At 44.1% G+C, this 24,351-nt stretch overlaps 1 protein-coding gene across 1 annotated transcript; it reads left to right on the top strand.

Moving 5' to 3' along the window:
• On the top strand, positions 1 to 24,118 carry LOC143172163 (kinesin-like protein KIF24). The gene is given in 9 exon segments (XM_076361420.1): positions 1 to 287; positions 17,602 to 17,916; positions 17,918 to 18,622; positions 18,624 to 18,899; positions 18,901 to 19,548; positions 19,550 to 19,724; positions 19,726 to 20,024; positions 20,960 to 20,988; positions 24,036 to 24,118. Coding segments are annotated over 9 exon segments (2,817 nt in total).
• The last annotated feature ends 233 nt before the right edge of the window (positions 24,119 to 24,351 follow it).

Raw genomic sequence — 24,351 nt, 5'->3', positions numbered from 1 at the left:
ATGGTGGAGGTGATCTATAACAACCTGGATGATGATCAGGTATCCAAAGACCTGGATGAAATGCGGTGCACGTGGTCCATGTGGCAAAAGTTTGTACGAAATGCACTGACATCATATGCCAACACCCTGGTGATAATGAGCTGGACAGACACGGAAGCACCAACTCTGGATGGATTGGCCAGACACCTCCGAGAATACAAAGATAATCTTGCTTCCTCCCTACAGGCCTGCCTCTTGGCTGTGGAGAAACTGACCCAAAAATTTTCTGAGCAATCCAAGAAGGATAGGTCTTCCTCACCCACACCAACCAAGGTCTCAGCTATTAAGAGTCAGCCTTTTTCTGTTCAAGGGAGAGGGCACCAGTGGCACACACCACATGCAACCCTGTGGTTCTTCCTGCGTGACCAGGGGGAGGACATGAGGAAGTGAGATGGTGAACCTACCTGAACACCAGAAGCTCGGGTACAGGAATTCCAAGGAAAAACAACAGCCAAAAGGCATCCATCCAGGAAAATTACTGCTCCAATGTCTGTTGGGCAGAGTAGAAGGGCTGATTGTACTTTTGACCCTGATGAAGGGACTTCTGGTTTGCAGTTACAAAAATAAAGTAATGAAGACTCTGACCAGGACTAGAGGGGCCCTGCCTCCAGCCAGGCAGAGGAAAGAGGCAACCGGGTTTATTGGACTGTGTGGGTTCGATGGCCTGGCACATCAGCCCCATGGGAGTATAAAGCTCTGGTGGACACCGGTGCACAGTGTACCATCAGATTACAAAGGGGCAGAATCCATCTGTATTTCTGGAGTGACAGGAGGATCCCAACAGCTGTCTGTGTTGGAGGCTAAGGTAAGCCTAACTGGGAATGAATGGCAAAAGCATCCTATTGTGACTGGCCAGGAGGCTCCGTGTATTCTTGGCATAGACTACCTCAGGAGAGGGTATTTCAAGGACCCAAAAAGGTACCCCAAAAGGGCTTTTGGTATAGCTGCCTTGAGTACGGAGAGGATTAATCAGCTGTCTAGCTTGCCTGGTCTCTCAGAGGATGGGTTGGGGTTGCTGCAGGTTAAAGAACAGCAGGTGCCAATTGCTACCAGCACAGTGCACTGGCGATAATATCGCACCAATCGAGACTCCTTGATTCCCATCCATAAGCTGATCCGGCGACTGGAGAGTCAAGGAGTGATCAGCAAGACTCGCTCACCCTTTAACAGTCCCATATGGCCAGTGCGAAACTCTAATGGAGAGTGGAGACTAACAGTGGACTATCGTGGCCTGAACGAAGTCACGTCGCTGCTGAGTGCTGCTGTGCCGGACATGCTAGAACTCCAATATGAACTGGAGTCAAAGGCAGCCAAGTGGTATGCCACAACTGATATTGCTAATGCGTTTTTCTCGATCCCTTTGGCAGCAGAGTGCAGGCCACAGTTTGCTTTCACTTGGAGGGGCGTCCAGTGCACCTGGAACCGACTGCCCCAGGGCTGGAAGCACAACCCTACCATTTGCCATGGACTGATCCAGACTGCACTGGAACAGGGTGAGGCTCCGGAACATCTGCAATACATTGATGACTTCATCGTGTGGGGCAACACAGCAGAGGAAGTGTTTGAGAAGGGGAGAATAATAATCCAGATTCTTTTGAAAGCTGGTTTTACTATAAAGCAAAGTAAGGTCAAGGGACCTGCACAGGAGATCCAGATTTAAGGAATAAAATGGCAAGATGGACGTCGTCAGATCCCAATGGATGTGATCAATAAAATAACAGCCATGTCTCCACCAACTAGCAAAAAGGAAACACAAGCTTTCTTAGGCGTCGTGGGTTTTTGGAGAATGCATCTTCCAGGTTATAGTCTGATCGTAAGCCCTCTCTATCGAGTGACCCGGAAGAAGAACGACTTTGAATGGGGCCCTGAGAAGCAGCAAGCCTTTGAACAAATTAAAGAGGAGATAGTTCACGCAGTAGCCCTGGGGCCAGTCCAGGCAGGACAAGATGTGAAAAATGTGCTCTACACCGCAGCCAGGGATAATGGCCCCACCTAGAGCCTCTGGCAGAAAGCACCAGGGGAGACTCGAGGGCGACCTCTAGGGTTTGGGAGCCAGGGATACAGAGGATCTGAAGCCTGTTACGCTCCAACTGAAAAAGAAATATTAGCAGCATATGAAGGAGTTCGAGCCATTTCAGAAGTACTTGGTACTGAAGCACAGCTCCTTTTGGCACCTCAATTGCCTGTGCTGGGCTGGATGTTCAAAGGGAGGGTCCCCTGTACACATCATGCAACTGATGCTACGTGGAGTAAGTGGGTCACACTGATCAGACAACAGGCTCAAATGGGAAACCCTGACCACCCAGGAATCCTGGAAGTGATCATGGACTGGCCAGAGGGCCGAAACTTCGGAGTGTCACCAGAGGAGGTGACTCGTGCTGAAGAGGCCCCACTGTATAATAAATTACCAGAAAATGAAAAGCAATATGCCCTGTTTACAGATGGATCCTGTCGTATTGTGGGAAAACATCAAAGGTGGAAAGCTGCTGTGTGGAGTCCTACACAACAAGTTGCAGAAACTGCTGAAGGAAAAGGTGAATTGAGCCAATTTTCAGAAGTGAAGGCCATCTAGCTGGCTTTAGACATTGCTGACCGAGAAAAGTGGCCAGTGCTCTATCTCTAGACTGACTCATGGATGGTGGCAAATGCCCTGTGGGGGTGGTTGCAGCAATGGAAGCAGAGCAACTGGCAGCGCAGAGGTAAACCCATGTGGGCTGCCGCATTGTGGCAAGATATTGCTGCCCGGGTAGAGAACCTGGTCGTAAAGCCCAAGAGCTATGCCACCAAAGAACATTGAAACAATGAGGAAGTAGACCCGGCTACCAGAATTAAAGTGGCTCAGGTGGACCTGGTCTGGGAATGCAAGGGTGAGCTATTTGTAGCTCAGAGGGCCCATCAGGATACCTAGGGAGAGATGCAACATACCGATGGGCTCGTGATCGAGCGGTGTACCTGACCATGGAGGCCACCACGCAGGTCACCTATGAAAGTGAAATGTGCACCACAATCAAACGAGCCCTTGACTAAAGTGTCCCTGGAATAGAGAGTGATTGCTAGGATATTGATATGGCAAGGCCTAGCAGATCGACAATATTGGACCACTGCCATGAACCTGCCAAGGCAACCATTGCATGCTTGCTATGGTAGAAGTGACTACCAAGTGGCTTGAAACATACCCTGTAAACTATGCCACTGCCCGAAACACAATCTTGGGCCTTGAGAGGCAAGTTCTGTGACGACACGGTACCCCAGAAAGAATTGGGTCACACAATGGGATCCTGAGGGAATTGGCTGATGTAGTCGCTAAGCCACTCTCCATCATAGCTGAAAAGTCATGGCAGTCAGGTGAAGTCCCCAGTGACTGGAAAAAGGGAAACCTCACACCCATTTTCAAAAAGGGTAAAAAGGAGGACCCTGGGAACTACCGACCAGTCAGCCTCACCTCCGTACCCGATAAGACCATGGAGCAGATCCTCCTGGAATTTATGTCAAGACATATGGAAGACAGGGAGGTGCTTAGAGACAACCAACATGGCTTCACCAAGGGCAAATCATGCCTGACTAATCTAGTGGCCTTCTACGATGGAGTGACTGCGTCAGTGGACAAGGGAAGAGCTACAGATGTCATCTATCTGGACTTCTGTAAGGCCTTTGATACAGTCCCCCACAACATTCTTGACGCTAAATTGGGGCTCCTGGGTCCATGGGCAGGGACTGGGAGCGGGGGGCAAGGAAGGCTGGACAGGGCCCCTAAAGCCCATTAGTGCCCTCAGGGCCCAGACACTAATGACTAATATAACCTGCCATTCATGAGAAAAATTTACAGTTCCTAAACATCACTGTTACTCTTTTACCAAGGAAAAGCAAAGTGGTTCAATGAATTCTACATCCATTTTCCACTTATGTTTAAGTACATCAATTTTTCCATTGCCACTTTAAATCTTCCTGAAGAAAATTTGTGTCACTCAAAAATTTTTAAGGCTGTAGTGTTCTCAGCAAAAAAAATCAAACCTGCAGGTACTTTTCTAAGTCACTCATCATTTGAATGTATAAGAACTTACAAATATGAAATCTTGTCTTCATATAGGTCATGCCTGAAGTTTCATTCGGGTTTTACGGTTTCAAAAGTCTAGTCTGCCAATGCTTTTCATTTTTTAATTATACTATAAACGTTGCCATTAACTCCCTTAATAGTGTAGTAGATTCAATTTTCATGTTGTGAAGAAACTTCTTTCTCTTTTCCCTGGCAAGCTCACACATTCTTGTGTCTTAAAAGAAATTGTTAACTAGGCCAATAAATTAACATAAACACTCTTCTTTTATTTTCAGATTATGAACAAGACTGCCATTTGCTATGACAGTCATTTATGGCATGAAATATCTCCTAATAACATTAGATGGCACACACAGAACAACAGGGATAATTTTTAATTGAGATGGGATGAAGAGATGGATTGCGCAATGTAGTAATAAAAGTTGCATCTCGGAAACAAAACATTCATCAGTAACTCTTGCTATTAGTTTTCAAGGCTGTTGTAGAGAACACTAAGTCCAGTAAATGCTCTCTTGCAGTGGGTTGGGTTGACCTTGGCTAGCCGCCAGGTGCCCACCAAGCCGCTTTATCACTCCCCCTCCTCAGCAGGACAGGGTGGAGAAAGTAAGATGAAAAAAACCTTGTGGGTCGAGATAAAGGCAGTTTAATAAAGAAAAGCAATGGCCGTGCATGGAAGCAAAGGAAAGCAAAAAAAAATTTATTCTCTACTTCCCATCAGCAGGTGATGTCCAGCCACTTCCTGGGAAGTAGGGCCTCAGTACATGTAGCAGTTGCTCCGGAAGACAAACACCTTAATAAGGAATGCCCCCCCTCCCCTCCTCCTTTCTCTTAGCTTTTATTGCTGAGCACGATGTCATGTGGTATGGAATATCCCTTTGGTCAGTTTGGGTCAGCTGTCCTGGCTCTGTCCCCTCCCAACCTCTTGCCCACCCCCAGCCTACTGGCCTTTGGGGGTGGGGTTGGAGAGAGGGCCTTGATGTTGTGGGAGCACTGCTCAGCAGTAGCCAAAACATCGGTGTGTTATCAACACCCTTCTAGCTACAAATACAAAGCACAGCACTATGAGGAGTTAACTCCATCCCAGCCAGACCCAACACAATATTTTATCCTTAAAGACTTGAAGAGATTTTGGGGCCCTTCTGGCTAACTTAATCACCCAATTTTTGTACTATTTCCTACTCCATTCTCCAGCTATTCTGCTGAGTAACAACACAAAGCATACATCGGTAAAATACTGGTGGGGTTTTTTTGCATTTAGAGACTTTTAATTCTTCAACATACGACAACCCAAATTTATGAAGTAAATGTAAAATTAGCCAATGTAAAATTAGCCTAATGATTTTAAAATGGAATGTATTTTTTCTGATTTCCTGGATTAGTTCCATATTTTCTTTGTAAGGGTATGTGGAAGGAGAGTGTCTGCTCCTTTAAGGGTATCTATCTGCTCAAGGACTTTTTTCATTGCCACAATGGATAATAAGAAAAGGAGGAAGCCATAAACAAGAACATACAGGGACACAAACCTGACTGACAAATGATAAGGGAGGCAGTGATGAGAACCCATCCTGGTCAGTCACACTAATTGATTAGGGCATGTGGGAATACGAGAATGTTTATTCCAGCAAGGTTATCTGATATTGTCAATTGGGAAACTAAGGGAAAAAGGGGTAAACCAGAAACAAAATATAGAGACACAGAGCTGACAAAGCAAACATGGAGACAATGACAATAAACAAACCTTGTCAGTCACACTAATTGATGGGCTATCAAGAAACTACAGGTGCCACTCCCAGGAAGATCAACCTGGACTTTGCAACTAATAAGATTGTAAACCAGGGAATCCTGAACTGGGAGGGATTCGGGAATCGATAGAGCTGTACAAATCCATGAAGGCACGTGCGGGGGGGGGGGGAAGTGGGAGCAGGGAGGAACAAAGAGAGGTGTAGACAGAAAAGGGTATATAAAACGGGCCAGTCGCGTGTAAAACAGGGGCAGTCAGTACGCTTGTCTGGCTGAGTCCTGCACCTGATCACTGCAGTCTGTCCTATCTTATTAAATCTTTTCTTAACTATCTCTCTGCATAACCTCACTCTCTATCCCATGTGCATGTGTGCTGCAAGGACTAAGTGCCAACTACTGGTGAGACCTGTATGTGTGTGCGTGAAAATTGGTGCCAGCTACTGGAGTCAGACCAGGGGTGTGGGCTCCCGGTGGCCTGTGGTGTCAGCTACTGGAGCGAATAGGGGTCCTAGCATCAGTAGTTGGAGAGGCCGTAGCTCTCTGGATCTAGGGAGCCCGGAGTGCCAGGTACTGGGGGGGATAGGTGTGAGTGGACTGGGTGCCAGCTACTGGAGTCAGACCGGGGGTGTAGGTACCCCCAGCCTGCGGTGTCAGCTACTGGAGCGAGTGGGGGGGTCTCAGCATCAACTACTGGAGCAAGTGGAGGTCTTTAACCTCCAGCGACTGGGGTAGGAATGGTGTGTGTCTCAAAAACCAGCTACTGGGGGGGACTAGGATGAGTGAGGTGAACAAAGGGCTCAGTGCCAGCGGCTGGAGTGGGACTGCGGGTCACAGCCCATGTGTCTGGTGTTGGCTGCTGGTGGGGGCTGGGTCCATGCTACTATGCCCAGTGGGACTTGCGAATGTGGAGTGCCTGTGGGACAAGTGTGTGAGTGCATGCGTGTTTGCTAGTGAGCATCAGACTAGTCGTCAAGAAGGGGACCCATGAAGTGAGTAAGGAGGCCCAGGATCTGGGCAGGGGTGTCAGGCGGACAGAGGGGCCAGGATCTGTGAATGTGTGTGTGCTTGTTTATGTAGAGAGTGCCATGTGTGTGCCTTCACTAGTGACCTTCTATCTCTACCAGCCAAATATGAGGAAGGGAACGTGGCTATCTATGTTTATGTTTTATGAGAGTCCTGTATGTAGGTGCTGTTGAGGGCAGCGCCTCGTCTGCAGCAATCTGTGTGACGGGCTGTGTCAGTGTCCTGTGTATGTCCTCCTGTGTATGTGTCCGTGTATGTGTGTCTCTGGAATATATGCTCAGCTTCACTTCTGGTTGAACCTGCAAACAGGAAAGCGGCAGCTGCATCCCTCAGCCTGGGCAGAGACCCCAGGTCCCCAGGGCACTGGGCTGGGCTCCAGTGGCTGGGCAGGAGGGGTCCTGGGCCAGAACGGCTGGAGGCCTCCAGTCACATTCTTAACATCACTTAACATTCTTCTACATAACAAAGGAATGAATCCATCAGATGACTAAGAGACAAAGCATGAGCTTGTTTAGACAGACAGACTGCATCTGTACTGCCTTCTGAGTGTGGGCTTGAACCTGGGCTTGAACCTGGGCTTGAACCCAGCTCCCCTCACAGCTAATTGTTTGGTGCTGGTCCATGCTCTCCCCTTTGGTTGGGTTTGGTGCATTGCACTGGTGTAAAGAGGAAATGGCTTGAGATCAGCTGCCTTCTAACACAGCCCAGTGTACCCACGCATAGATGGGACATCTATACTGCAGAGTCAGTATGAGGAGGAATATGAACTTACTAGCTCATGCTATCTCTGACTAAGGTATGAAAATATTGCCAGAGTGGCATAAGAAATTTGCACTGCTGTTGTCCAAAGTGTTTTGTGTTTTTTTCAGAAGGGGAAGAGCTTCTTTTAGAAGAAAGAAATTTATAAGAGATGGAGCTCAAAAAGCTCTGTTCTTGGTGTGTTACAGGTATATGAATCTGGGGTACACCTGCCCTGCAAGCCGCAGCATAGTCTGGTGTACACCCAATCTGGCTCCAAACTAGCTAGCTATGGTGCAGGCAGCGGCAGGTCCACAGTAGTGTGGAGCTCTGTGTGTGCTAAACACGTGTGTATTTACCCAGCTTCTTGGGTTTTGTATAGCCCACAGGGCCGTCAGGCAGGGCTAGCTGTGCTCTGTGCTGCAGCTTTGCTCTCTTTGAGTGCAGCTAAACTGCTGCTGATACCTGAACTAGCTGAAGCTGGCAGTTCGTGGCTGTGGCAGCAGCAAACTATCCTTGCAAGGGACATCACATAGTAGGAGTCAAAGGTGCACGAGGGAAATAGTAAATTCGCAGGTTAGGTTTGATGCAATTCAGTTCCTCACCAGTGTGACTGATATGTTTTCCCCCCCCCGTTGTGTTTTTTTTTCTTTTGGTAGCTAAAGGAATGCATTCGGGCATTGGATCAGGAACATGCACATACTCCTTTCTGGCAAAGCAAATTAACTCAGGTAAAACAAGCAGAAAGGCAACAGTAGAAATTTCCTTGATGACGACAAAATTTAAAAAATTTTTTAAAAAGGCATGATTCAAAAACTGCTATTAAACTCTTGAAGAAAAGAGAAATGCATAACTTTTCCTGTTACCGTAAGTCGGCAGATGAAAAACTCTCTAAGACTCAATTTGGAGTTTTAGAAAGCAGGCATTCTTTATTGCAGCGCCAGGTGCACAGGGGATCGCTCCACCTAGTGTGCGCACCGAGCTGCTCAACTATGGGAGTTATGTACAGTCAGAATATACATATTCATTAAATTTCTAAGAAATGATTAGCATATTCATGTTATTTCTTGGAACTCATTAACATATGTAAAAGTCTTTAACGCATGCGCTCTTATGTTCATTGGTGGTCCTCTGGTGGTCGTTGATAGTCTTCCTCACTGTGTCCGCTAATTGAACTCAGTCTTTTCACCTAGTTGCAGTAGCTGATTTCAGCATAACTTCCTTATCCATTCCACCCCTGTACACAGAGCTTCAAGGATTCCTTTTATCTATGGAATGTCCAGTCTGCAGAACATTTAGTTACTTCGCTTCGACAAAGAAAACCGTATGTCTCCTTAGTATTTCGGTATCAATCCCTCCTTTTCTTTTGAGGATTTGTAGCTAGCAAGCTGCAATCCTCATTTCATTAAGAGAGAGTTAACAAAGTTCAATGATAAATGGGACAGTGCACAAAGAGCAGAGTATATTAATAGTATATGCTAAGCTGGGTTATTTGTCTCATCATGTACCAAACCTTTATGTACAGTATAACTATAAGCAGTAAACATATTGAGATCAGAGTTAGTAAAGTTACCACTGGATGAAGCATAAGGTTAAGCACTCCTGTTGCTGTCGGTGACCATCCGAAAAGAATTTCCCACCAGTGATGTTCTCCATCTTTCTTTACTCTTTCCAAAATTTGATGTATTTCTTTTGTATCATGATGAACAGTGATTAGAGTTTTGTGTCCATGGTTTCGGACACGTTCTAGTAGTTGACACAGATCATTGTGATGTAATAGTTTCTTTACCAATGTAAGATTCATTCCAATGGGAGCAGGCAATAAGTCTTCACTTAATGTATAATTTGATTGCAACAATTGATAAGATGTAACAGGAGCTGAATAATTAAAATCACATCCCATAATGTTAGTAAAGTTACATATATTTGAGCGATTGTCTGTATCTACAGTAATTTCATCTACAGAAATAAAGTCACAAAGGGTTCTCATACAAACACATCCTTTTCCAATATATACGAGCACAGTTTCAGGTGTTTCATCAGGATGTATTTCAAAATGGCAAACATTTTGCTCAGTGTCGAGACAAATGTCTTGGGCTTTGATGGTGTTACTTTCACAAATAAATCCCTGCTGTTCCCGTACAACGCATGTGCTAACATCGACAGTTTGCCACTTGTTTCCATTTTGTTGGGCCCATACTCTATGTTCTAATGGATAGAGTATAGCTCCATTGTGATTTAATTCTAATGCAGTAATTGGGTATATGGTGTATACTGAAGCATTGTGAATTGTTAAAACAAAAGCTGTGGCCTTATTATTGATAGGGTCATAAGTGAAAGTAACTAAATACCACCAAGATTGGAATTCTTTTTCAAATTTAGTTGCATTGTCCCAGATTACCTTTCGAATTTCAGTGGGTAAGGTGCCCTCTTCTCCTTCTCTTATAATTGCTGCATGTGTAGTTAACAGGATTTGAAATGGTCCTTTCCATTTCTCTTGTAGTGGTTCAGAAGTCCAAGATTTGATGTATACCCGATCTCCAGGCTGAAATGGATGCGCTGGGGAATCAAGACCTATAGATTTATTTAAAATCACATATCTATTTAGTTCTCGTAAAACTTTCCCGAGGGCAATTAAGTAATTTCTTGCATCACTTTCCCCTTGTATTCGCATCTCTCCTGGCAGTCCAGGTATTTGGTACGGTCGTCTGTACATCAACTCGTATAGGCTGAGATGTTGCCTACCTCGTGGTCGAGCTCTAATTCTTAACAAAGCCAGAGGTAAAGCTTGTGTCCAATTCATTGAGGTTTCCTGACATATTTTGCTTAACTGAGTTTTAAGAGTGCAATTCATTCTCTCTACTTTACCACTAGATTGAGGCCTATAAGGGGTATGTAAGTTCCAATTAATATCTAATAATCTGCTTATTTCAGTAATTACTTTGGCTATAAAATGTGGACCTCTATCATCCAATGACATCCCTAGAGGTACTCCAAATCTTGGAATTATTTCTTTCAACAATATTTTTACTACATCTTTCGCCTTATTGGTGCGACATGGAAAGGCCTCAGGCCAACCTGTATATGTATCCACAAGGGCCAACAAATACTTTAGCTCTCCTTTTCTTGGCAGTTCGGTAAAATCTATTTGCCAATATTCCCCAGGTGCCTGTCCTTCAGCAGTTTTTCCAAATTGAATTTTATTCTGTGTTTTTGGATTATTCCTACAGCATATTTCACATCTTTGTGTGACTGATTTAATAATTTCTACCATGTTCCTGCTAATAACCAACTTCTGCAAATATTTTAGCAAATTTTCAGTTCCCCAATGCACAGCGTTGTGTTCTTCCTTCACTAAATTATTCATGAGGGAATGAGGTATTACTTACTAGACCTGTAGGTGTAATTGCCCATCCATCCTCTCGTCTTTCTGCTTGTAAAGTCTCTATTAATTTTAAATCTTGCTTATCATAAATAGGGTTTTTCTGGAGGGAAATTCTCTTCTCTGGCACTATAGCTAGCACTTTCTCCTCTATGCCTTTTTCTGCAGCCCACTTTGCAGCTAAATCAGCCAGTTTATTTCCTTGCTCTTGAGTGGTTCGTCCTGACTGATGAGCTTTACAATGCATAATAGCTACAGCAGCAGGGGCTTTTACACTTTCTAATAAACTCAAAATTTCTTCCTTGTGTTTCACCTCTGCCCCTTGTGCAGACAATAGTCCTCTTTCTTTCCAGATCGCTCCATGTGCATGCGCTATTCCAAAAGCATATTTCGAATCAGTCCAAATATTTACGCGCTTGTCTTTACTTAACTGCAAAGCCCGAGTGAGGGCAATCAATTCAGCCTTTTGGGCCGATGTTTTAGTGGGCAATGCTTGTGCCTCTATCACTGTCTCGACAGTGGTAACTGCATACCCTGATACTCGCTTTCCTTCTTTCATAAAACTGCTGCCGTCCGTGTATAGTTCCCAATCTGGATTCTGCAAGGGAACGTCCTTCAAGTCGGGCCTGCTTGAATAGACTTCTTCAATGGTCTGCAGGCAGTCATGTTCAAGTTTACCTTCTTCTTGTCGAGCTGAGAGGAACATAGCAGGATTAATTACGGCAGTAGTCTTTAAGGTCACATCATCTGGTTCTATTAGTACCACTTGATATTTTAGCATTCTACTAGGAGACAACCAATGTCCACCCTTTTGGTCCAATACTGTAGTTACCATGTGTGGAACATAAACAGTTATTTTCTGTCCCATGGTGAGCTTCCGAGCCTCTTGTATTAACAATACCGTTGCAGCCACTGCTCTTAAACATCCGGGCCATCCCTGGCTCACTGGATCCAATTGCTTGGAAAAATATGCCACTGCTTGTCTACATTCTCCCAAGCGCTGGGTTAAAACACCTAAGGCCACTGCTTGTCTTTCATAAGTGAATAGTTCAAAAGGCTTTTCTAAATTAGGCAGCCCTAAGGCTGGGGCTTTCATCAAGGCTCTTTAAGTTGAATATATGCATTCCGACTTTCGTTTGTCCATTGCAGGGGACCTTTCGATGATTTCAGTAACTCATATAAGGGTTTTGCCATCAGTGTGTAATTACCAATCCATAAGCGACACCATCCCACTATTCCTAGAAAGGTTCTCAATTCATGAACGTTTCGAGGTTCTGGAAGTTGACAAATAGCCTCTTTCCTTTCATTGCTTAACTGTCTCTGTCCCCTCAGAATTTCAAAGCCTAAATATGTTACAGTTTCTTGTGCAATTTGAGCCTTCCCTTTTGACACTCGATAACCGCTGAGTCCGAGGAAGTTTATTAAACTGATTGTCAGTTCCAAGCATTCTTCTCGGGAGTTCCCGGCTAATAGTATGTCATCAACATATTGTAACATTACTCCAGTTCTATTATTTTGCCTCCATAATTCTAACTCTTTTGCTAGTTGATTTCCAAAAATCGTTGGACTATTTTTGAATCCTTGTGGTAATACTGTCCAGGTATACTGAGTCCTTCTTCCCGTCTCAGGGTTTTCCCACTCAAAGGCGAACAATTCCTGACTTCCAGAGTCAAGTGGGATGCAGAAAAAGGCATCTTTTAAATCTAAGACTGTAAACCATCCCTGATCTTCAGTGAGAGCAGTTAATAGTGTGTACGGGTTTGCTACCACTGGGTGTATATCCTGGACAATTTGATTCACTGCCCTTAGGTCCTGGACTAACCTATAAGATTTCCCATCAGCTTTCTTAACAGGTAAAATTGGAGTATTATACTTAGATTCACATTCTCTTAATAACCCATATTCTAAAAATTTCTGTATAATAGGTACCAACCCAAGTTTAGCTTCTAACTTTAAGGGATAGATACTGTTTCAGTCTTACCGGTGCTGATCCTGGTATAAGGTCTATCCTTACGGGTTCAGCCCTCTTTGATTTTCCAGGTATTTCTCCTGCCCAGACGACAGGAATCACTGCATTCTCAACTTCAGCCGGGATTTTTCTTTCCACCTGCTCAATTTCCTGCAATAATAATATTGAAGCTTGGACAAATTTAGATTCTGGCATTGACACTTCTACTTCTCCATTTTTGAACTTTATTTCAGCTTCTAATTTTTCTAATAAATCTCGGCCTATTAAAGGTTTTGGTGTATCTGGTAGATACAAAAACTGACGCGTTACCCATTGTTTTCCAATTTTAAATTTTAAGGGTTTAAAGAAAGGTCGTGTTTCTGACTTTCCTGTTGCACCAATAATTCTCACAGTATCATATCCTAACTCATGTTTCTTTGTGTTCAAAGCCGAATAGGTGGCCCCTGTATCGACTAAACATTCTATTTTAGTTTCATCTTCCCTTAGCTTAATTTTAACCAGAGGTTCTGCTGGGGAAGATTCCTCCAGTCTTTTTCAGTCTCTCGCCTCTACAGCTAACACAGGAGTGTCTTGTTCCCCCAATTTCTGCAAAAATGGGCACTCTCGTTTCCAGTGTCCCTTTCTTTTACAATAAACACACTGTCTCTCTCCTATTGGGGACCTTGGGAATCCTCTACCATGTCCTCTTCCTCGATAACCACCTCTAAATCCTCCCCTGGGTCCTTCTCGAGGTCCATAAGTTCCTCCTAGTACCGCAATCAGTCTAGCATTCCCCTTTTCTTTCTGCTGATCTCTCTTCCTATAAACCACCCAAGCCACATCCAACAATTTTCCCAGGTTCCTGGCATCTGCTCCTTGTAATTTCTGCAGCTTTCTTCGGATATCATCAGCAGACTGCCCGATAAACAAAGTTGCTAATTGATTCTTCCCTTCCTCTGATTCAGGATCCAGAGTGGTATACTTCCGAGTAGTTTCTTTCAATTTATTTAGGAAATCAGTGGGAGACTCCTTTCTGTCCTGCTTAATTCTCATATAATTTTGACCAATTCATCGCTTTTGGTATAGCATTTCTTATACCAAACAAACCCACCTCTGATACTGCGTTAATAACAATTTCTGCCCATTATCATTAGGGTCCCAGCCAGGATCTGCCGAGTGAAAATGATGCTCCAACTGTCCTTGTAATGTCCCTGCCACTATTTGGGCTTCAACCTGAGTCCCTGTCATTTTACGAATCATCTCCCTCTCTGTACTATCAAACAATACTTGCATGATAACTTTGATATCTTTCCAATCTGGATCCTGGGTTTTTATCATCATTTCAAAAGCACTAGCCACTCGATCAGAATCATCCCTATAACTACCAGCAGCTGCTTTCCAGTTGTTTAAATCTGTAATCAAAAAAAAGGCACTTTCACTACAACCGGACCATCATTCCCTACTGCTTGTCTCAGTGGAGCTTGCAGTGCGGTTCCCTGTCGATTACGAGTTCTCCTTGCCACCGGTGTGGCCCCTGCAGCATCTCTCTCGGGCTCATCATCCAGTCCAGCCTCTGCCCCTAAGGGTTCAAGTTCATGATTCTGAGGCCTCTGCCTCAACCCTGGAGCCACTAACATCCCTAAATCCTCTTCCTGCTCATTCTGGGTCAACTTCAAACATCTCTGTCCAATACTGCATGCCGAACAACACCTCTTTAACCCTTTCCCTTTTTCTTTCTCTCGTTTCTCCTTTTCCAATGCCAATACCAGAGGATCAGTTGGGGCCAAATTAATTCCACGCTCCTTTTAGCACTCAGGATGCTGCCTTAATGTAAAGAACATATCAGCATACAATACCTCATCCCATTTTCCTTCTCTCCTTAGAAACAGCATTAGTTGTAACAGAGTATTATAATTCAAAGTACCATTCCTTGGCCACTTTTCTCCATCTTCTAGTTTGTATAGTGGCCACCATTGATTACAATACTTAATTAGATCATCCCTTCTTGTGACCCCACCAGGGGATCCTGCAATTTGTTTCCAATACTTTAAAATACAACCCAAAGGTGATTTCTTTAAAATTCCCCCACCAGTGGATGATCCGGCGGATGATCCAGCGCCCATTTTATATACAGGGAATCACACACAAACAAGTCTTTCGTACAACAACAACAATACAAATAACTACAAACAAATACTTACAATAATAAAATCACACACAGACGAGCCTTTTGTACAGCAACAATAATACAAATAACTAATTACTATATGAAACAAATACAATAATAGACAAGTATTTACAATAATTGTTACCGCCGTTGCTCTTGATGTTTATCTTGAGTGGGGACTCTAACCCCTAGTGGGGACTCTAACCCCTTCCAAGTGGGGACTCTAACCCCTAGTGGGAACTCTAACCCCTAGCCCTGGTCTTATACCCAACCCTGCGGAGCTTTCGCTGCGTCTGACGAGCAGGTAGTGGGGACTCTAACCCCTTTGAGTGGGGACTCTAACCCCTTCCAAAATTTCCAAAAAGAATGCTTTATTACTCACAAAGCAGTGTTCTTCGCTCAGGGGCTCTTCGGTCCGGGGATCGGGAGAAGTCCTCTCCGAGAATCCCTCGGTGCCGGCTGAGGTTCCGCGATCCCAGGATCCGTCGAGGCTCAAGAGCAGTGTCCCATCTGGGGTGCCAAAATTGTTACCGTAAGTCAGCAGATGAAAAACTCTCTAAGACTCAATTTGGAGTTTTAGAAAGCAGGCATTCTTTATTGCGGCGCCGGGTGCACAGGGGATCGCTCCACCTAGTGTGTGTGCCGGGCTGCTCAACTATGGGAGTTATGTACAATCAGAATATACATATTAATTAGATTTCTAAGAAATGATTAGCATATTCATGTTATTTCTTGGAACTCATTAACATATGTAAAAGTCTTTAACGCATGCGCTCTTATGTTCATTGGTGGTCTTCCAGGGTCCTCTGGTGGTCGTCGATAGTCTTCCTCACTGTGTCCGCTAATTGAACTCAGTCTTTTCACCTAGTTGCAGTAGCTGATTTTATTTGGTTTTTATCATGCCAGTCCCCAGGATTGACTGGGGGAACTGGCAGTTGGACTTAATTCTGTGATTATCTTTAAAATTAATATTTAGAATGATACCGAAATACTAAGGAGACATACGGTTTTCTTTGTCGAAGCGAAGTAACTAAATGTTCTGCAGACTGGACATTCCATAGATAAAAGGAATCCTTGAAGCTCTGTGTACAGGGGTGGAATGGATAAGGAAGTTATGCTGAAATCAGCTACTGCAACTAGGTGAAAAGACTGAGTTCAATTAGCGGACACAGTGAGGAAGACTATCAACGACCACCAGAGGACCACCAATGAACATAAGAGCGCATGCGTTAAAGACTTTTGCATATGTTAATGAGTTCCAAGAAATAACATGAATATGCTAATCATTTCTCAGAAATCTAATGAATATGTATATTCTGACTGTACATAACTCCCATAGTTGAGCAGCCCGGCGCGCACGCTTAGGTGGAGCGATCCCCTGTGCACCTGGCGCTGCAATAAAGAATGCCTGCTTTCTAAAACTCCAAATTGAGTCTTAGAGAGTTTTTCATCTGCCGACTTAGGGTAACATTCACAGTTGCAGTGATGAGTCTGATCCAGGAGCACTGTACACATATCACCTGAGCTAATTAGCCCCACTGCAACTACTCCAAAAGCCCTAGTTTGTGTCTTGTGGGACTCTATGATATGCTGTGGAGAGTACTAGCTTGTCCTGAGCTGGCACTGTGCCATGCTGCATTATAAAGTGTGGAAATGCAACCCCCTTCCACTGAAACAGAGGCCATCTTCACTCATTTGACCTGTTATGCACTGTTCAAGGAAACACTTCAAAATACTGCTATAGACCTTTCCAGACGTTCAGGCATTTTGGCGGAGGGGTTTTGATGCCTGCGTGGATCACTGACAATTAAAACAGAAATCATGACATTGAATTCAGTGTTTAGCCTTAATATGTGAAAGCATTAGTTTGTTCTGAAGACAGTTATTTATCTGAAAGCGTGACATCTTCTAAAGCCAGCCTCATTTACAGGGTGTCCTGGTTTCGGCAGGGATAGAGTTAATTTCCTTCCTAGTAGCTGGTACAGTGCTGTGTTTTGGATTTAGGATGAGAACAATGTTGATAACACACCAATGTTTTAGTTGTTGCTGAGTAGTGCTTACACTAGTCAAGGACTTTTCAGCTTCCCATGCTCTACTGACTGAGAAGGCTGGAGGTGCACAAGAAGCTGGGAGGGGGCACAGCCAGGACAGCTGACCCAAACTGGCCAAAGGGACATTCCATACCATGTGACGTCATGCTCAGTACATAAACTGGGGGAAAGCTGGCCGGGGGGGCCGCTGCTCGGGGACTGGCTGGGCATCAGTTGCGGGTGGTGAGCAATTGCACTGTGCATCACTTGCTTTGTGTATTATTATTATTATTATTATTACTACATTATTATTATTATTATTATTATTTTATTTCAATTATTAAACTGTTTTTATCTCAACCCACGAGTTTTTCTCGCTTCTACTCTTCCAATTCTCCCCCCCATCCCACCGGGGGTGAGGGGAGTGAGCGAGCGGCTGTGTGGTACTCGGTTGCCGACTGAGGTTAAACCACGACACAGGGTCAAAGAGCTGAAGAAAGGGATTAAATGTTCTATCCCTGTCACAAACAGGCATCGGGCAGCTGGAAACGTATCTCCAAAACGTGTCCAAAACTCTCCCTCTTTGCCACCTGGGGAAAAGAGCTCTCCAAAGAAAGTGAAGCTAGGCCTCCAGCGTCTCTCAAATGCTACAAAAACAAAGGCATGTCCTGCAGCACTCCAGCCACCAAGTGTCCCTTTTATCTCTACCCCCAGGGGAATCAATAAAGGACATGGCTGCAAAGGAAATCCCAGCTCACCGTGGTTCCACCATGCTAGCCCAGTTAAGGGAGTCCTAGCTAGCACATCCCCTGAAGAAGAAAACTGATGATCTGTCCCCCCACTCTGAAAAGAACCCCACTGCAAAGGATTTCATCATCAAAAATGCTGCCACGGCAGAAACAAAAGAGAGTGGCCAGAGAAACAAGTATATGCAAGACAGACCACCTGTCCAGTGCCTGAAAGTCCAGACAGTGCAACCTGTACAGAAACAGCTTGTTTCTAGAGATGATTTTTCCTTTGGAGATGGAAATCTGCCTTCCGACGGCAGACAGGAATGGGGAAACGCCTTTGCTAAACAATGTGTTGAAACCTGGACAAATCTGCCTCCATTTCAGAAGGAAAGGGAAGAGCATTTATGTCTTTATCACCAGCAGTTTCAGCAGCCACCTATTCTACAGCAAAAATTGAACTATCAACCTCTGGAGAGGTTTTTAACGCAATACAAGCCCCAGGAGATTCAAGTGAAGCAGGAGCTGAGCCTTACTCCCACAGAAGTACAGAGCAAAGAGGGGATGCAGCTGGAAGATCTGGATGACAGTGATTTCAGCGAAGATTCTTTCTCACCTGTCTATAGTCAAAAGAGTGTGAAAAGAAACACCAACAAATGCAGTCAACATTCATTTTTCCTTCATCAAAGAGAACAAGGCACTGAGGTAGAGCAAAAAGGCCAAAAGCGACAGGATTTATTTTTTAAATATGCAATACCCATGCAAGAACATGAACAGCTGGGATTGTAGTGAGGGCAGCCCAAAGACAGAGGAATCCATTAAAAATGCAGGCTGCAGCAAAACTCCATCAGACTGGAGCTATGACTTAACTACTGAGTCCCCTCCAAGCAATACTGCAGAAAAACCTTACTGCCTGCAAGAAGATCCTGCTTGTAACTGGAAAAATGGCAAAGATTTCCTAGCTGATCGCAAACAGTACAAATCCAAACACAGATGTCTCGTTTACTCCAGTGAAGCCACCTTAACTCCAGAAAAGGATGCTTCAAACCCATGTTTCTCCTGTACCAAAATCGGGAACTCCAGAGTGCAAAGAGACCGACCTCCAGCATGAAGAGAAAGAAGAATCCACTTTGGATAGACAGGCTGCCCTTGCAGGAGATGTAAAATGGAAAGCTCAAAAAAATGGAGTTAACCATTGTGGATCTTCCAGTTGTTCCTCAGGATTCACTTCTGAGCTAATGGCCCCTCTCACGGTATCCCTTCTTGACTATGAGGAAACAACTGATACAGAGAAAGTGTCTTCTAACCAAGAGAAGTCCCCCCGTGTGAAGCAGATGTCGGACAGGAACATACATGGCTCCCAGAAAAGGTTTGAGGAAGAGGGCTGGCAGTGTACGAGAAGCAGAGCTCTGATGGACAGCATGCTGGAACTGGGGGAGCAAATGCATCGTGGTGGAAGACACTGCGCCATGCTGTGTTCCCCACAAACAGGGGACAAGTGGCTTTCACCCGCCTGCTGTGATGTGAAGGCAAGCTGCTGCCTTCTGGGCTCAGGTTCAAAGCAAGGAGTCATTCACAGTTTATTTGTTGGACACGACCTGACAGAAACATCCTCAGCTGAATCCACGGGCTCCAGGGGAGAGAAAGAGGGTGGTTTGTCTCTTAGTAACTCAACGTGCAAAGACTACTCAGGTGGCAGACTGTGATGCTGATGTTAAAGATAGTACTGGTAATTCCGGAAAATCTAACTCAAACCAAGGACCCAGTGTTGAGCCCATGGCTCAGGAAATAAATGCTGATATACCTGAAAAGAGCTATTTTTCAGATGCACCATGCTTTCTCAGTGTGGGAAATATGGATTATGCAGTCCAGTCCCCCCTCTCAAGAAAGCAGCCTGCTGTTGCAGCCCAAGTCCGGACTGAGGAATGAGGGCTTCAGCCATTCTGAAGACCCAGCCAAGACATCGTTAAGCAATGAGGAAATAGGGTTTCTAAAAAACAAGTTAATGCAGAGTATTTTCACACAAAAGACTTTTGCTGCGGATTCAGGATCTGCAATCAAAGATAATAAGCCATTAGCAAACGCAAAGAGCCCCTCCAGCATGTCCAACAGCAGGTCTCCAAGTGCTACATCAGAGATGGGAAAATGGCAGAGGGAAGCCCTAAAAAAGGCACAGTAAGTCTTGCCCGTCACTGAAGTTTGTCATGAAGCTTAGAAATTATAGACACGTGATACATTTGCCTTTATTTGTATATCATATTCATATGTACTTTAAAAACTGATGGGAAATCAATCTATGAAATAATTATTTAATAAGATTAATGATAATTTATAGTCATTATCTTATAAATATAGGATTGCCTGTTATTTAGTGATATTTTAAAATCTCACAGGAAGCCAATTATTCTATTAGCACTTCCTAGGATAATGCTAGAGGAATGAATATTATAATACAAACTGCAGTTCTCGGTAACTAATTGGCTTCCTATAAGCTATAAAGTACCTAAAACATATCAAAACCTCCCATCAAGAAGCAGGTGATAGCTGTTCCATCCCTATGGAAAGAAAACCAGCTAGAGCAGCTGGGCAGTCACTGAAGATGTAGGTGTAAAGCTTCAAAGTACTATGAGCTGCCACTGTCAGCTCCCAAGGACTCGACTGCATTCACGTGACTGAAAATGTGTTGTTGGTCAGAGAAACTTGCTCAGAGGAATGAACAGCAGCACTGCCTTCCTGCTCTGCCTGTTTTTCACCAAAATGACTTACAACCTCATGGTTGTAAGCCATTTCACCAACTAATTAGACAATTTTTTTTCTCCTAGATTTCCCTATGGTAAAAAGCAGTATGTGCCCCTGCGCTGCCTATGCTAACGAGAGGCTGTGGTCACTCCTCTCTGAGCAACCCTCAGTCATCAAGGTCGTCTTTAACCCCAAACCAGTGCAGTCCACTGTACTTCAAGGAGCACTGGCGTGCACTTGCTGAATGCCAGGGACCACAGGACAGCAAGGCTTCTGGGGTATTCCTCCTTCTTAAAGGTTTATTGAGGCCAACAGTAATTATAGGTAGCGCAGCAGGCTATGTAACCAGTGGTATATTTTATGTTAATCAGACAGGCTGTAATTCGGGCCCATCAGCAGCACCACAGAAAACAGCACACCCCTAAAGCATGACACTGGAATGTGGCAGCTGGTGGCATAGTGCCACGTTGCCTCTTCCTTCTGGGAGACCCTTGCCTATCACACTGCAGATGTGCCAACGCCTGGCCCCACTCACTCCAGTGCTCTAACCACTGTGACTTGCGCCCTCACAGGTTCTTGACTTTTGTCACTCAAGTGTTTCTTGGCTTATCCTCGTCTTGGATGTCAGTAGTGTAGGCTAGACCTAAAGACTGGCACCTGCATGGCCCCACTGCTAGCCAGGCAATCCCAGTTCTCTGTTTCTCCTGCATCCAGATAGATGCATGTCACAGCTGTGTGAGAAGTCTCATCTCTCACCCAGACTATTAACATTTCCCTGTGAGAACTTCCTGCCTTCCCAGTTCCTTCATGTTATCAATAAAGCCAAGCTCCATTACTGCATTACATTATCAAACCATTTTAATTCCTATCACAGTTCAGATCTGAAGTACAGCTACAGGGACTTTTGCCTCAGGGATTTCAGAATGGAGCCACCATGTGGCTTATTCGCTGTGATTTCCAGTCACATGTGATGTGTTACCAGATAACATATAGAAGTTCACAAAGCAGCACAAGAGCCATAAACTGTATTAGTTTTGTGGCAGAGAATGCAGTGATACAAAGCAATTTTTTTTTTTTTAAATCTTTTGAGATTGCTCTTCCTAAGTCTGTTGGTCATTGGACACCAGCCCTCCCCCCCATTTATTTGCCCATTGCAGCAATCAATCATTTTCTGGCTAGCAGAATTATGACAAGCTTGCCAGGTGTCGTGGATGGAGCGAGACTGCACTTCACTCGTAAGAGAGAAGGAACAATACACTTTATTGATAGAAAACAGTGAGTTAGAGTTCAATGGTAAATGCGACAGTGGTTTAACAAGATTCAATGGCAAGGTACACTTGATTATTTACTGCATAGAGGACAGGGTCAGACAAAACTGTCAGGGAGACCCTCCCGTTGAGCCGTGAGGTTCAGAAAGGACCCCCTTGCTTTCTAAACTCCTTCTCAGAGAGGAGTCTAGGTGCAGCACACCAGGTTGGGCGGGGGAGCACACTGTCACACTCCACCCCGTGACTATAGTCAATTCATCTTATTCTCACAGAGCGGTGATACGGTCACCTCTTGCCTCTGTGCCATAAATAGTATATTGATAATTTATGCACTTACAGATCCATGGTAAGTAGATAGTGAAGTATTACCATTTGCTATGTATTAGCTTGTATGTTTTGGGTGGTTGGAGTTGGGTTATTTGTTTTATCATGTACCAAACCTTTATATACAATATGATTATAAGCAATAGACACATTAATGTTAGAGTTAGTAAAATCACAACTGGGTGAAGCATGAGATTAAAAACTCCTGTTGCTGTTGGTGACCATCCGAGAAGAGTTTCCCACCAATGGTGTTCTCCATCCTTCTTCACTCTTTCTAAGACATGGTGTATGTCTTCTGTATCATGATGAACGGTGATTAGAGTTTTGTGTCCATTGTTTCGGATGCGTTCTAGCAGTTGACACAGGTCATGGTGTTGTAGTAGTTTCTTCACCAATGTAAGATTCATTCCAATGGGGGTAGGCAATAAATCTTGACTCAATGTATAATTAGATTGTAATAATTGATAAGACATAACAGGAGCTGAATAATTAAAGTCGCATCCCACAACTTTAGTAAAGTTACAAACACAAATATTTGAGCGATTGTTTGTATCTACAGTAACATTATCTACAAATATAAAATCACAAAGGGTTCTCATACAAACACATCCTTTTCCAATATATACAAGTACAGTTTCAGGGGCTTCATCGGGATGTATTTCAAAATGGCAAACATTTTGCTCAGTGTCAAGACAAATGTCTTGGGCTTTGGTGTTACTCTCTCAAATAAATCCTTGTTGTCCCCATACAACACGTATTAACATCGACAGTTTGCCATTTGTTTCCATTTTGTTGGGCCCACACTCTATGTTCTAATGGATAGAGTATAGCTCCATTGTGATTTAATCCTAACGCAATGACTGGGTATATGGTGTATACCGAAGCATTGTGTGTTGTTAAGATAAAAGCTGTGGCCTTATTGTTGATGGGGTCATAAGTGAAATTAATCAAATATCACCAGGACTGGAATTCTTTCTTAAATTCAGTTGCATTATCCCAAATTACCTTTCGAATTTCAGTGGGTAAGGTGCCCTCTTTACCTTCTCTTATAATTGCTGCTACCATAGATTGCATCCAGAGTTGAGCCTGGATACAACTAAGAGCTAGAGAAACATTATTTTGGGCTGCACCAAGTGCATCCACAATCAATTGGTGGTCCCTTTCATTAATTCTTTCCCACTGAGGCAATATATCAGATAAGAGCCATTGGTTAGTTCCCAATGCTAATAGAGAAGACGGCAGTGGGTGTTCTAATTTGTTTAAATCACTTGTTGCTGTGCTCAGTTTATTTACAAGTACTTCAGCATCTATACTATTTAAGACTCCCAATCCTGTCCTTGTGATACCGGTTACGTCTCTCCTTGTTCGTCTTGGAGAGGTGAGGGTTCGCCCACGTAAACATGCTAACCATCCTGCATAGGTCATACTTAGGAATGGTTTGATTGTAGAGATATTAATTTGCATCAGTAGTTCTACTCGTTTAAGAGACCATGATGGATTAAATAATACTTGTTGTTGGCCTGTATTTTTGATCACATATGGTCCAATTTCAGAAATTTGTGGGGATAGAGTTTTCTTATCCTTTACAATCAGGGCGGATGTTGTTGTACTAGGCTCAGCAATGTCTATTTTAAATTTAAATGATAGTCCCATGCTATGGTGAGCCCAGAGGCAGACTACAAAAACAGGTTGTACTAAGGTAAAATTGTACCAACAGTCCAATCCTTCAGAGGCGCAAAGTTTCGTATCTTTTGCTATTGGGTTTGACGTAATGTTGTACACAGAAATCTGAGGTGGAAAGATTTAAGTCTCCCTTACTAGAGGGCATTCCCATACTCCCAGTGTACTTAACACGAGCTTGAGACCATGGCCACCCTAGGGTTCTTTGACCACAGGTTAAAAGGAGCAGCATTGTTAGGGTTTGAGGTAGTAACATGAACACAGCATTTCTGTTTGCCATCCTGCGGGATGCTATAAGAGAAAATAGAGACTTGTTTCGGTGGGGAGAGTCCGAACAGGTTACCCCGTTAAAAAGAAGGAAAAATCCATCGTGCAGTAATTCTGTGTTTTGCACCACTGTTATCGGTAGCTTCCCAGGCAAGTGGGCCATGAGGTTTAGTTAAAGTCATAGGCACAGTACCGATGGATGGTAGATTGACCATCACAGGCTG

Source organism: Aptenodytes patagonicus, chromosome W (genome assembly GCF_965638725.1).
Source record: "Aptenodytes patagonicus chromosome W, bAptPat1.pri.cur, whole genome shotgun sequence".
Taxonomy (NCBI): domain Eukaryota; kingdom Metazoa; phylum Chordata; class Aves; order Sphenisciformes; family Spheniscidae; genus Aptenodytes; species Aptenodytes patagonicus.
Note: the sequence above shows the minus strand (reverse complement) of the source record. Positions and strands in the feature narration are given on the sequence as shown.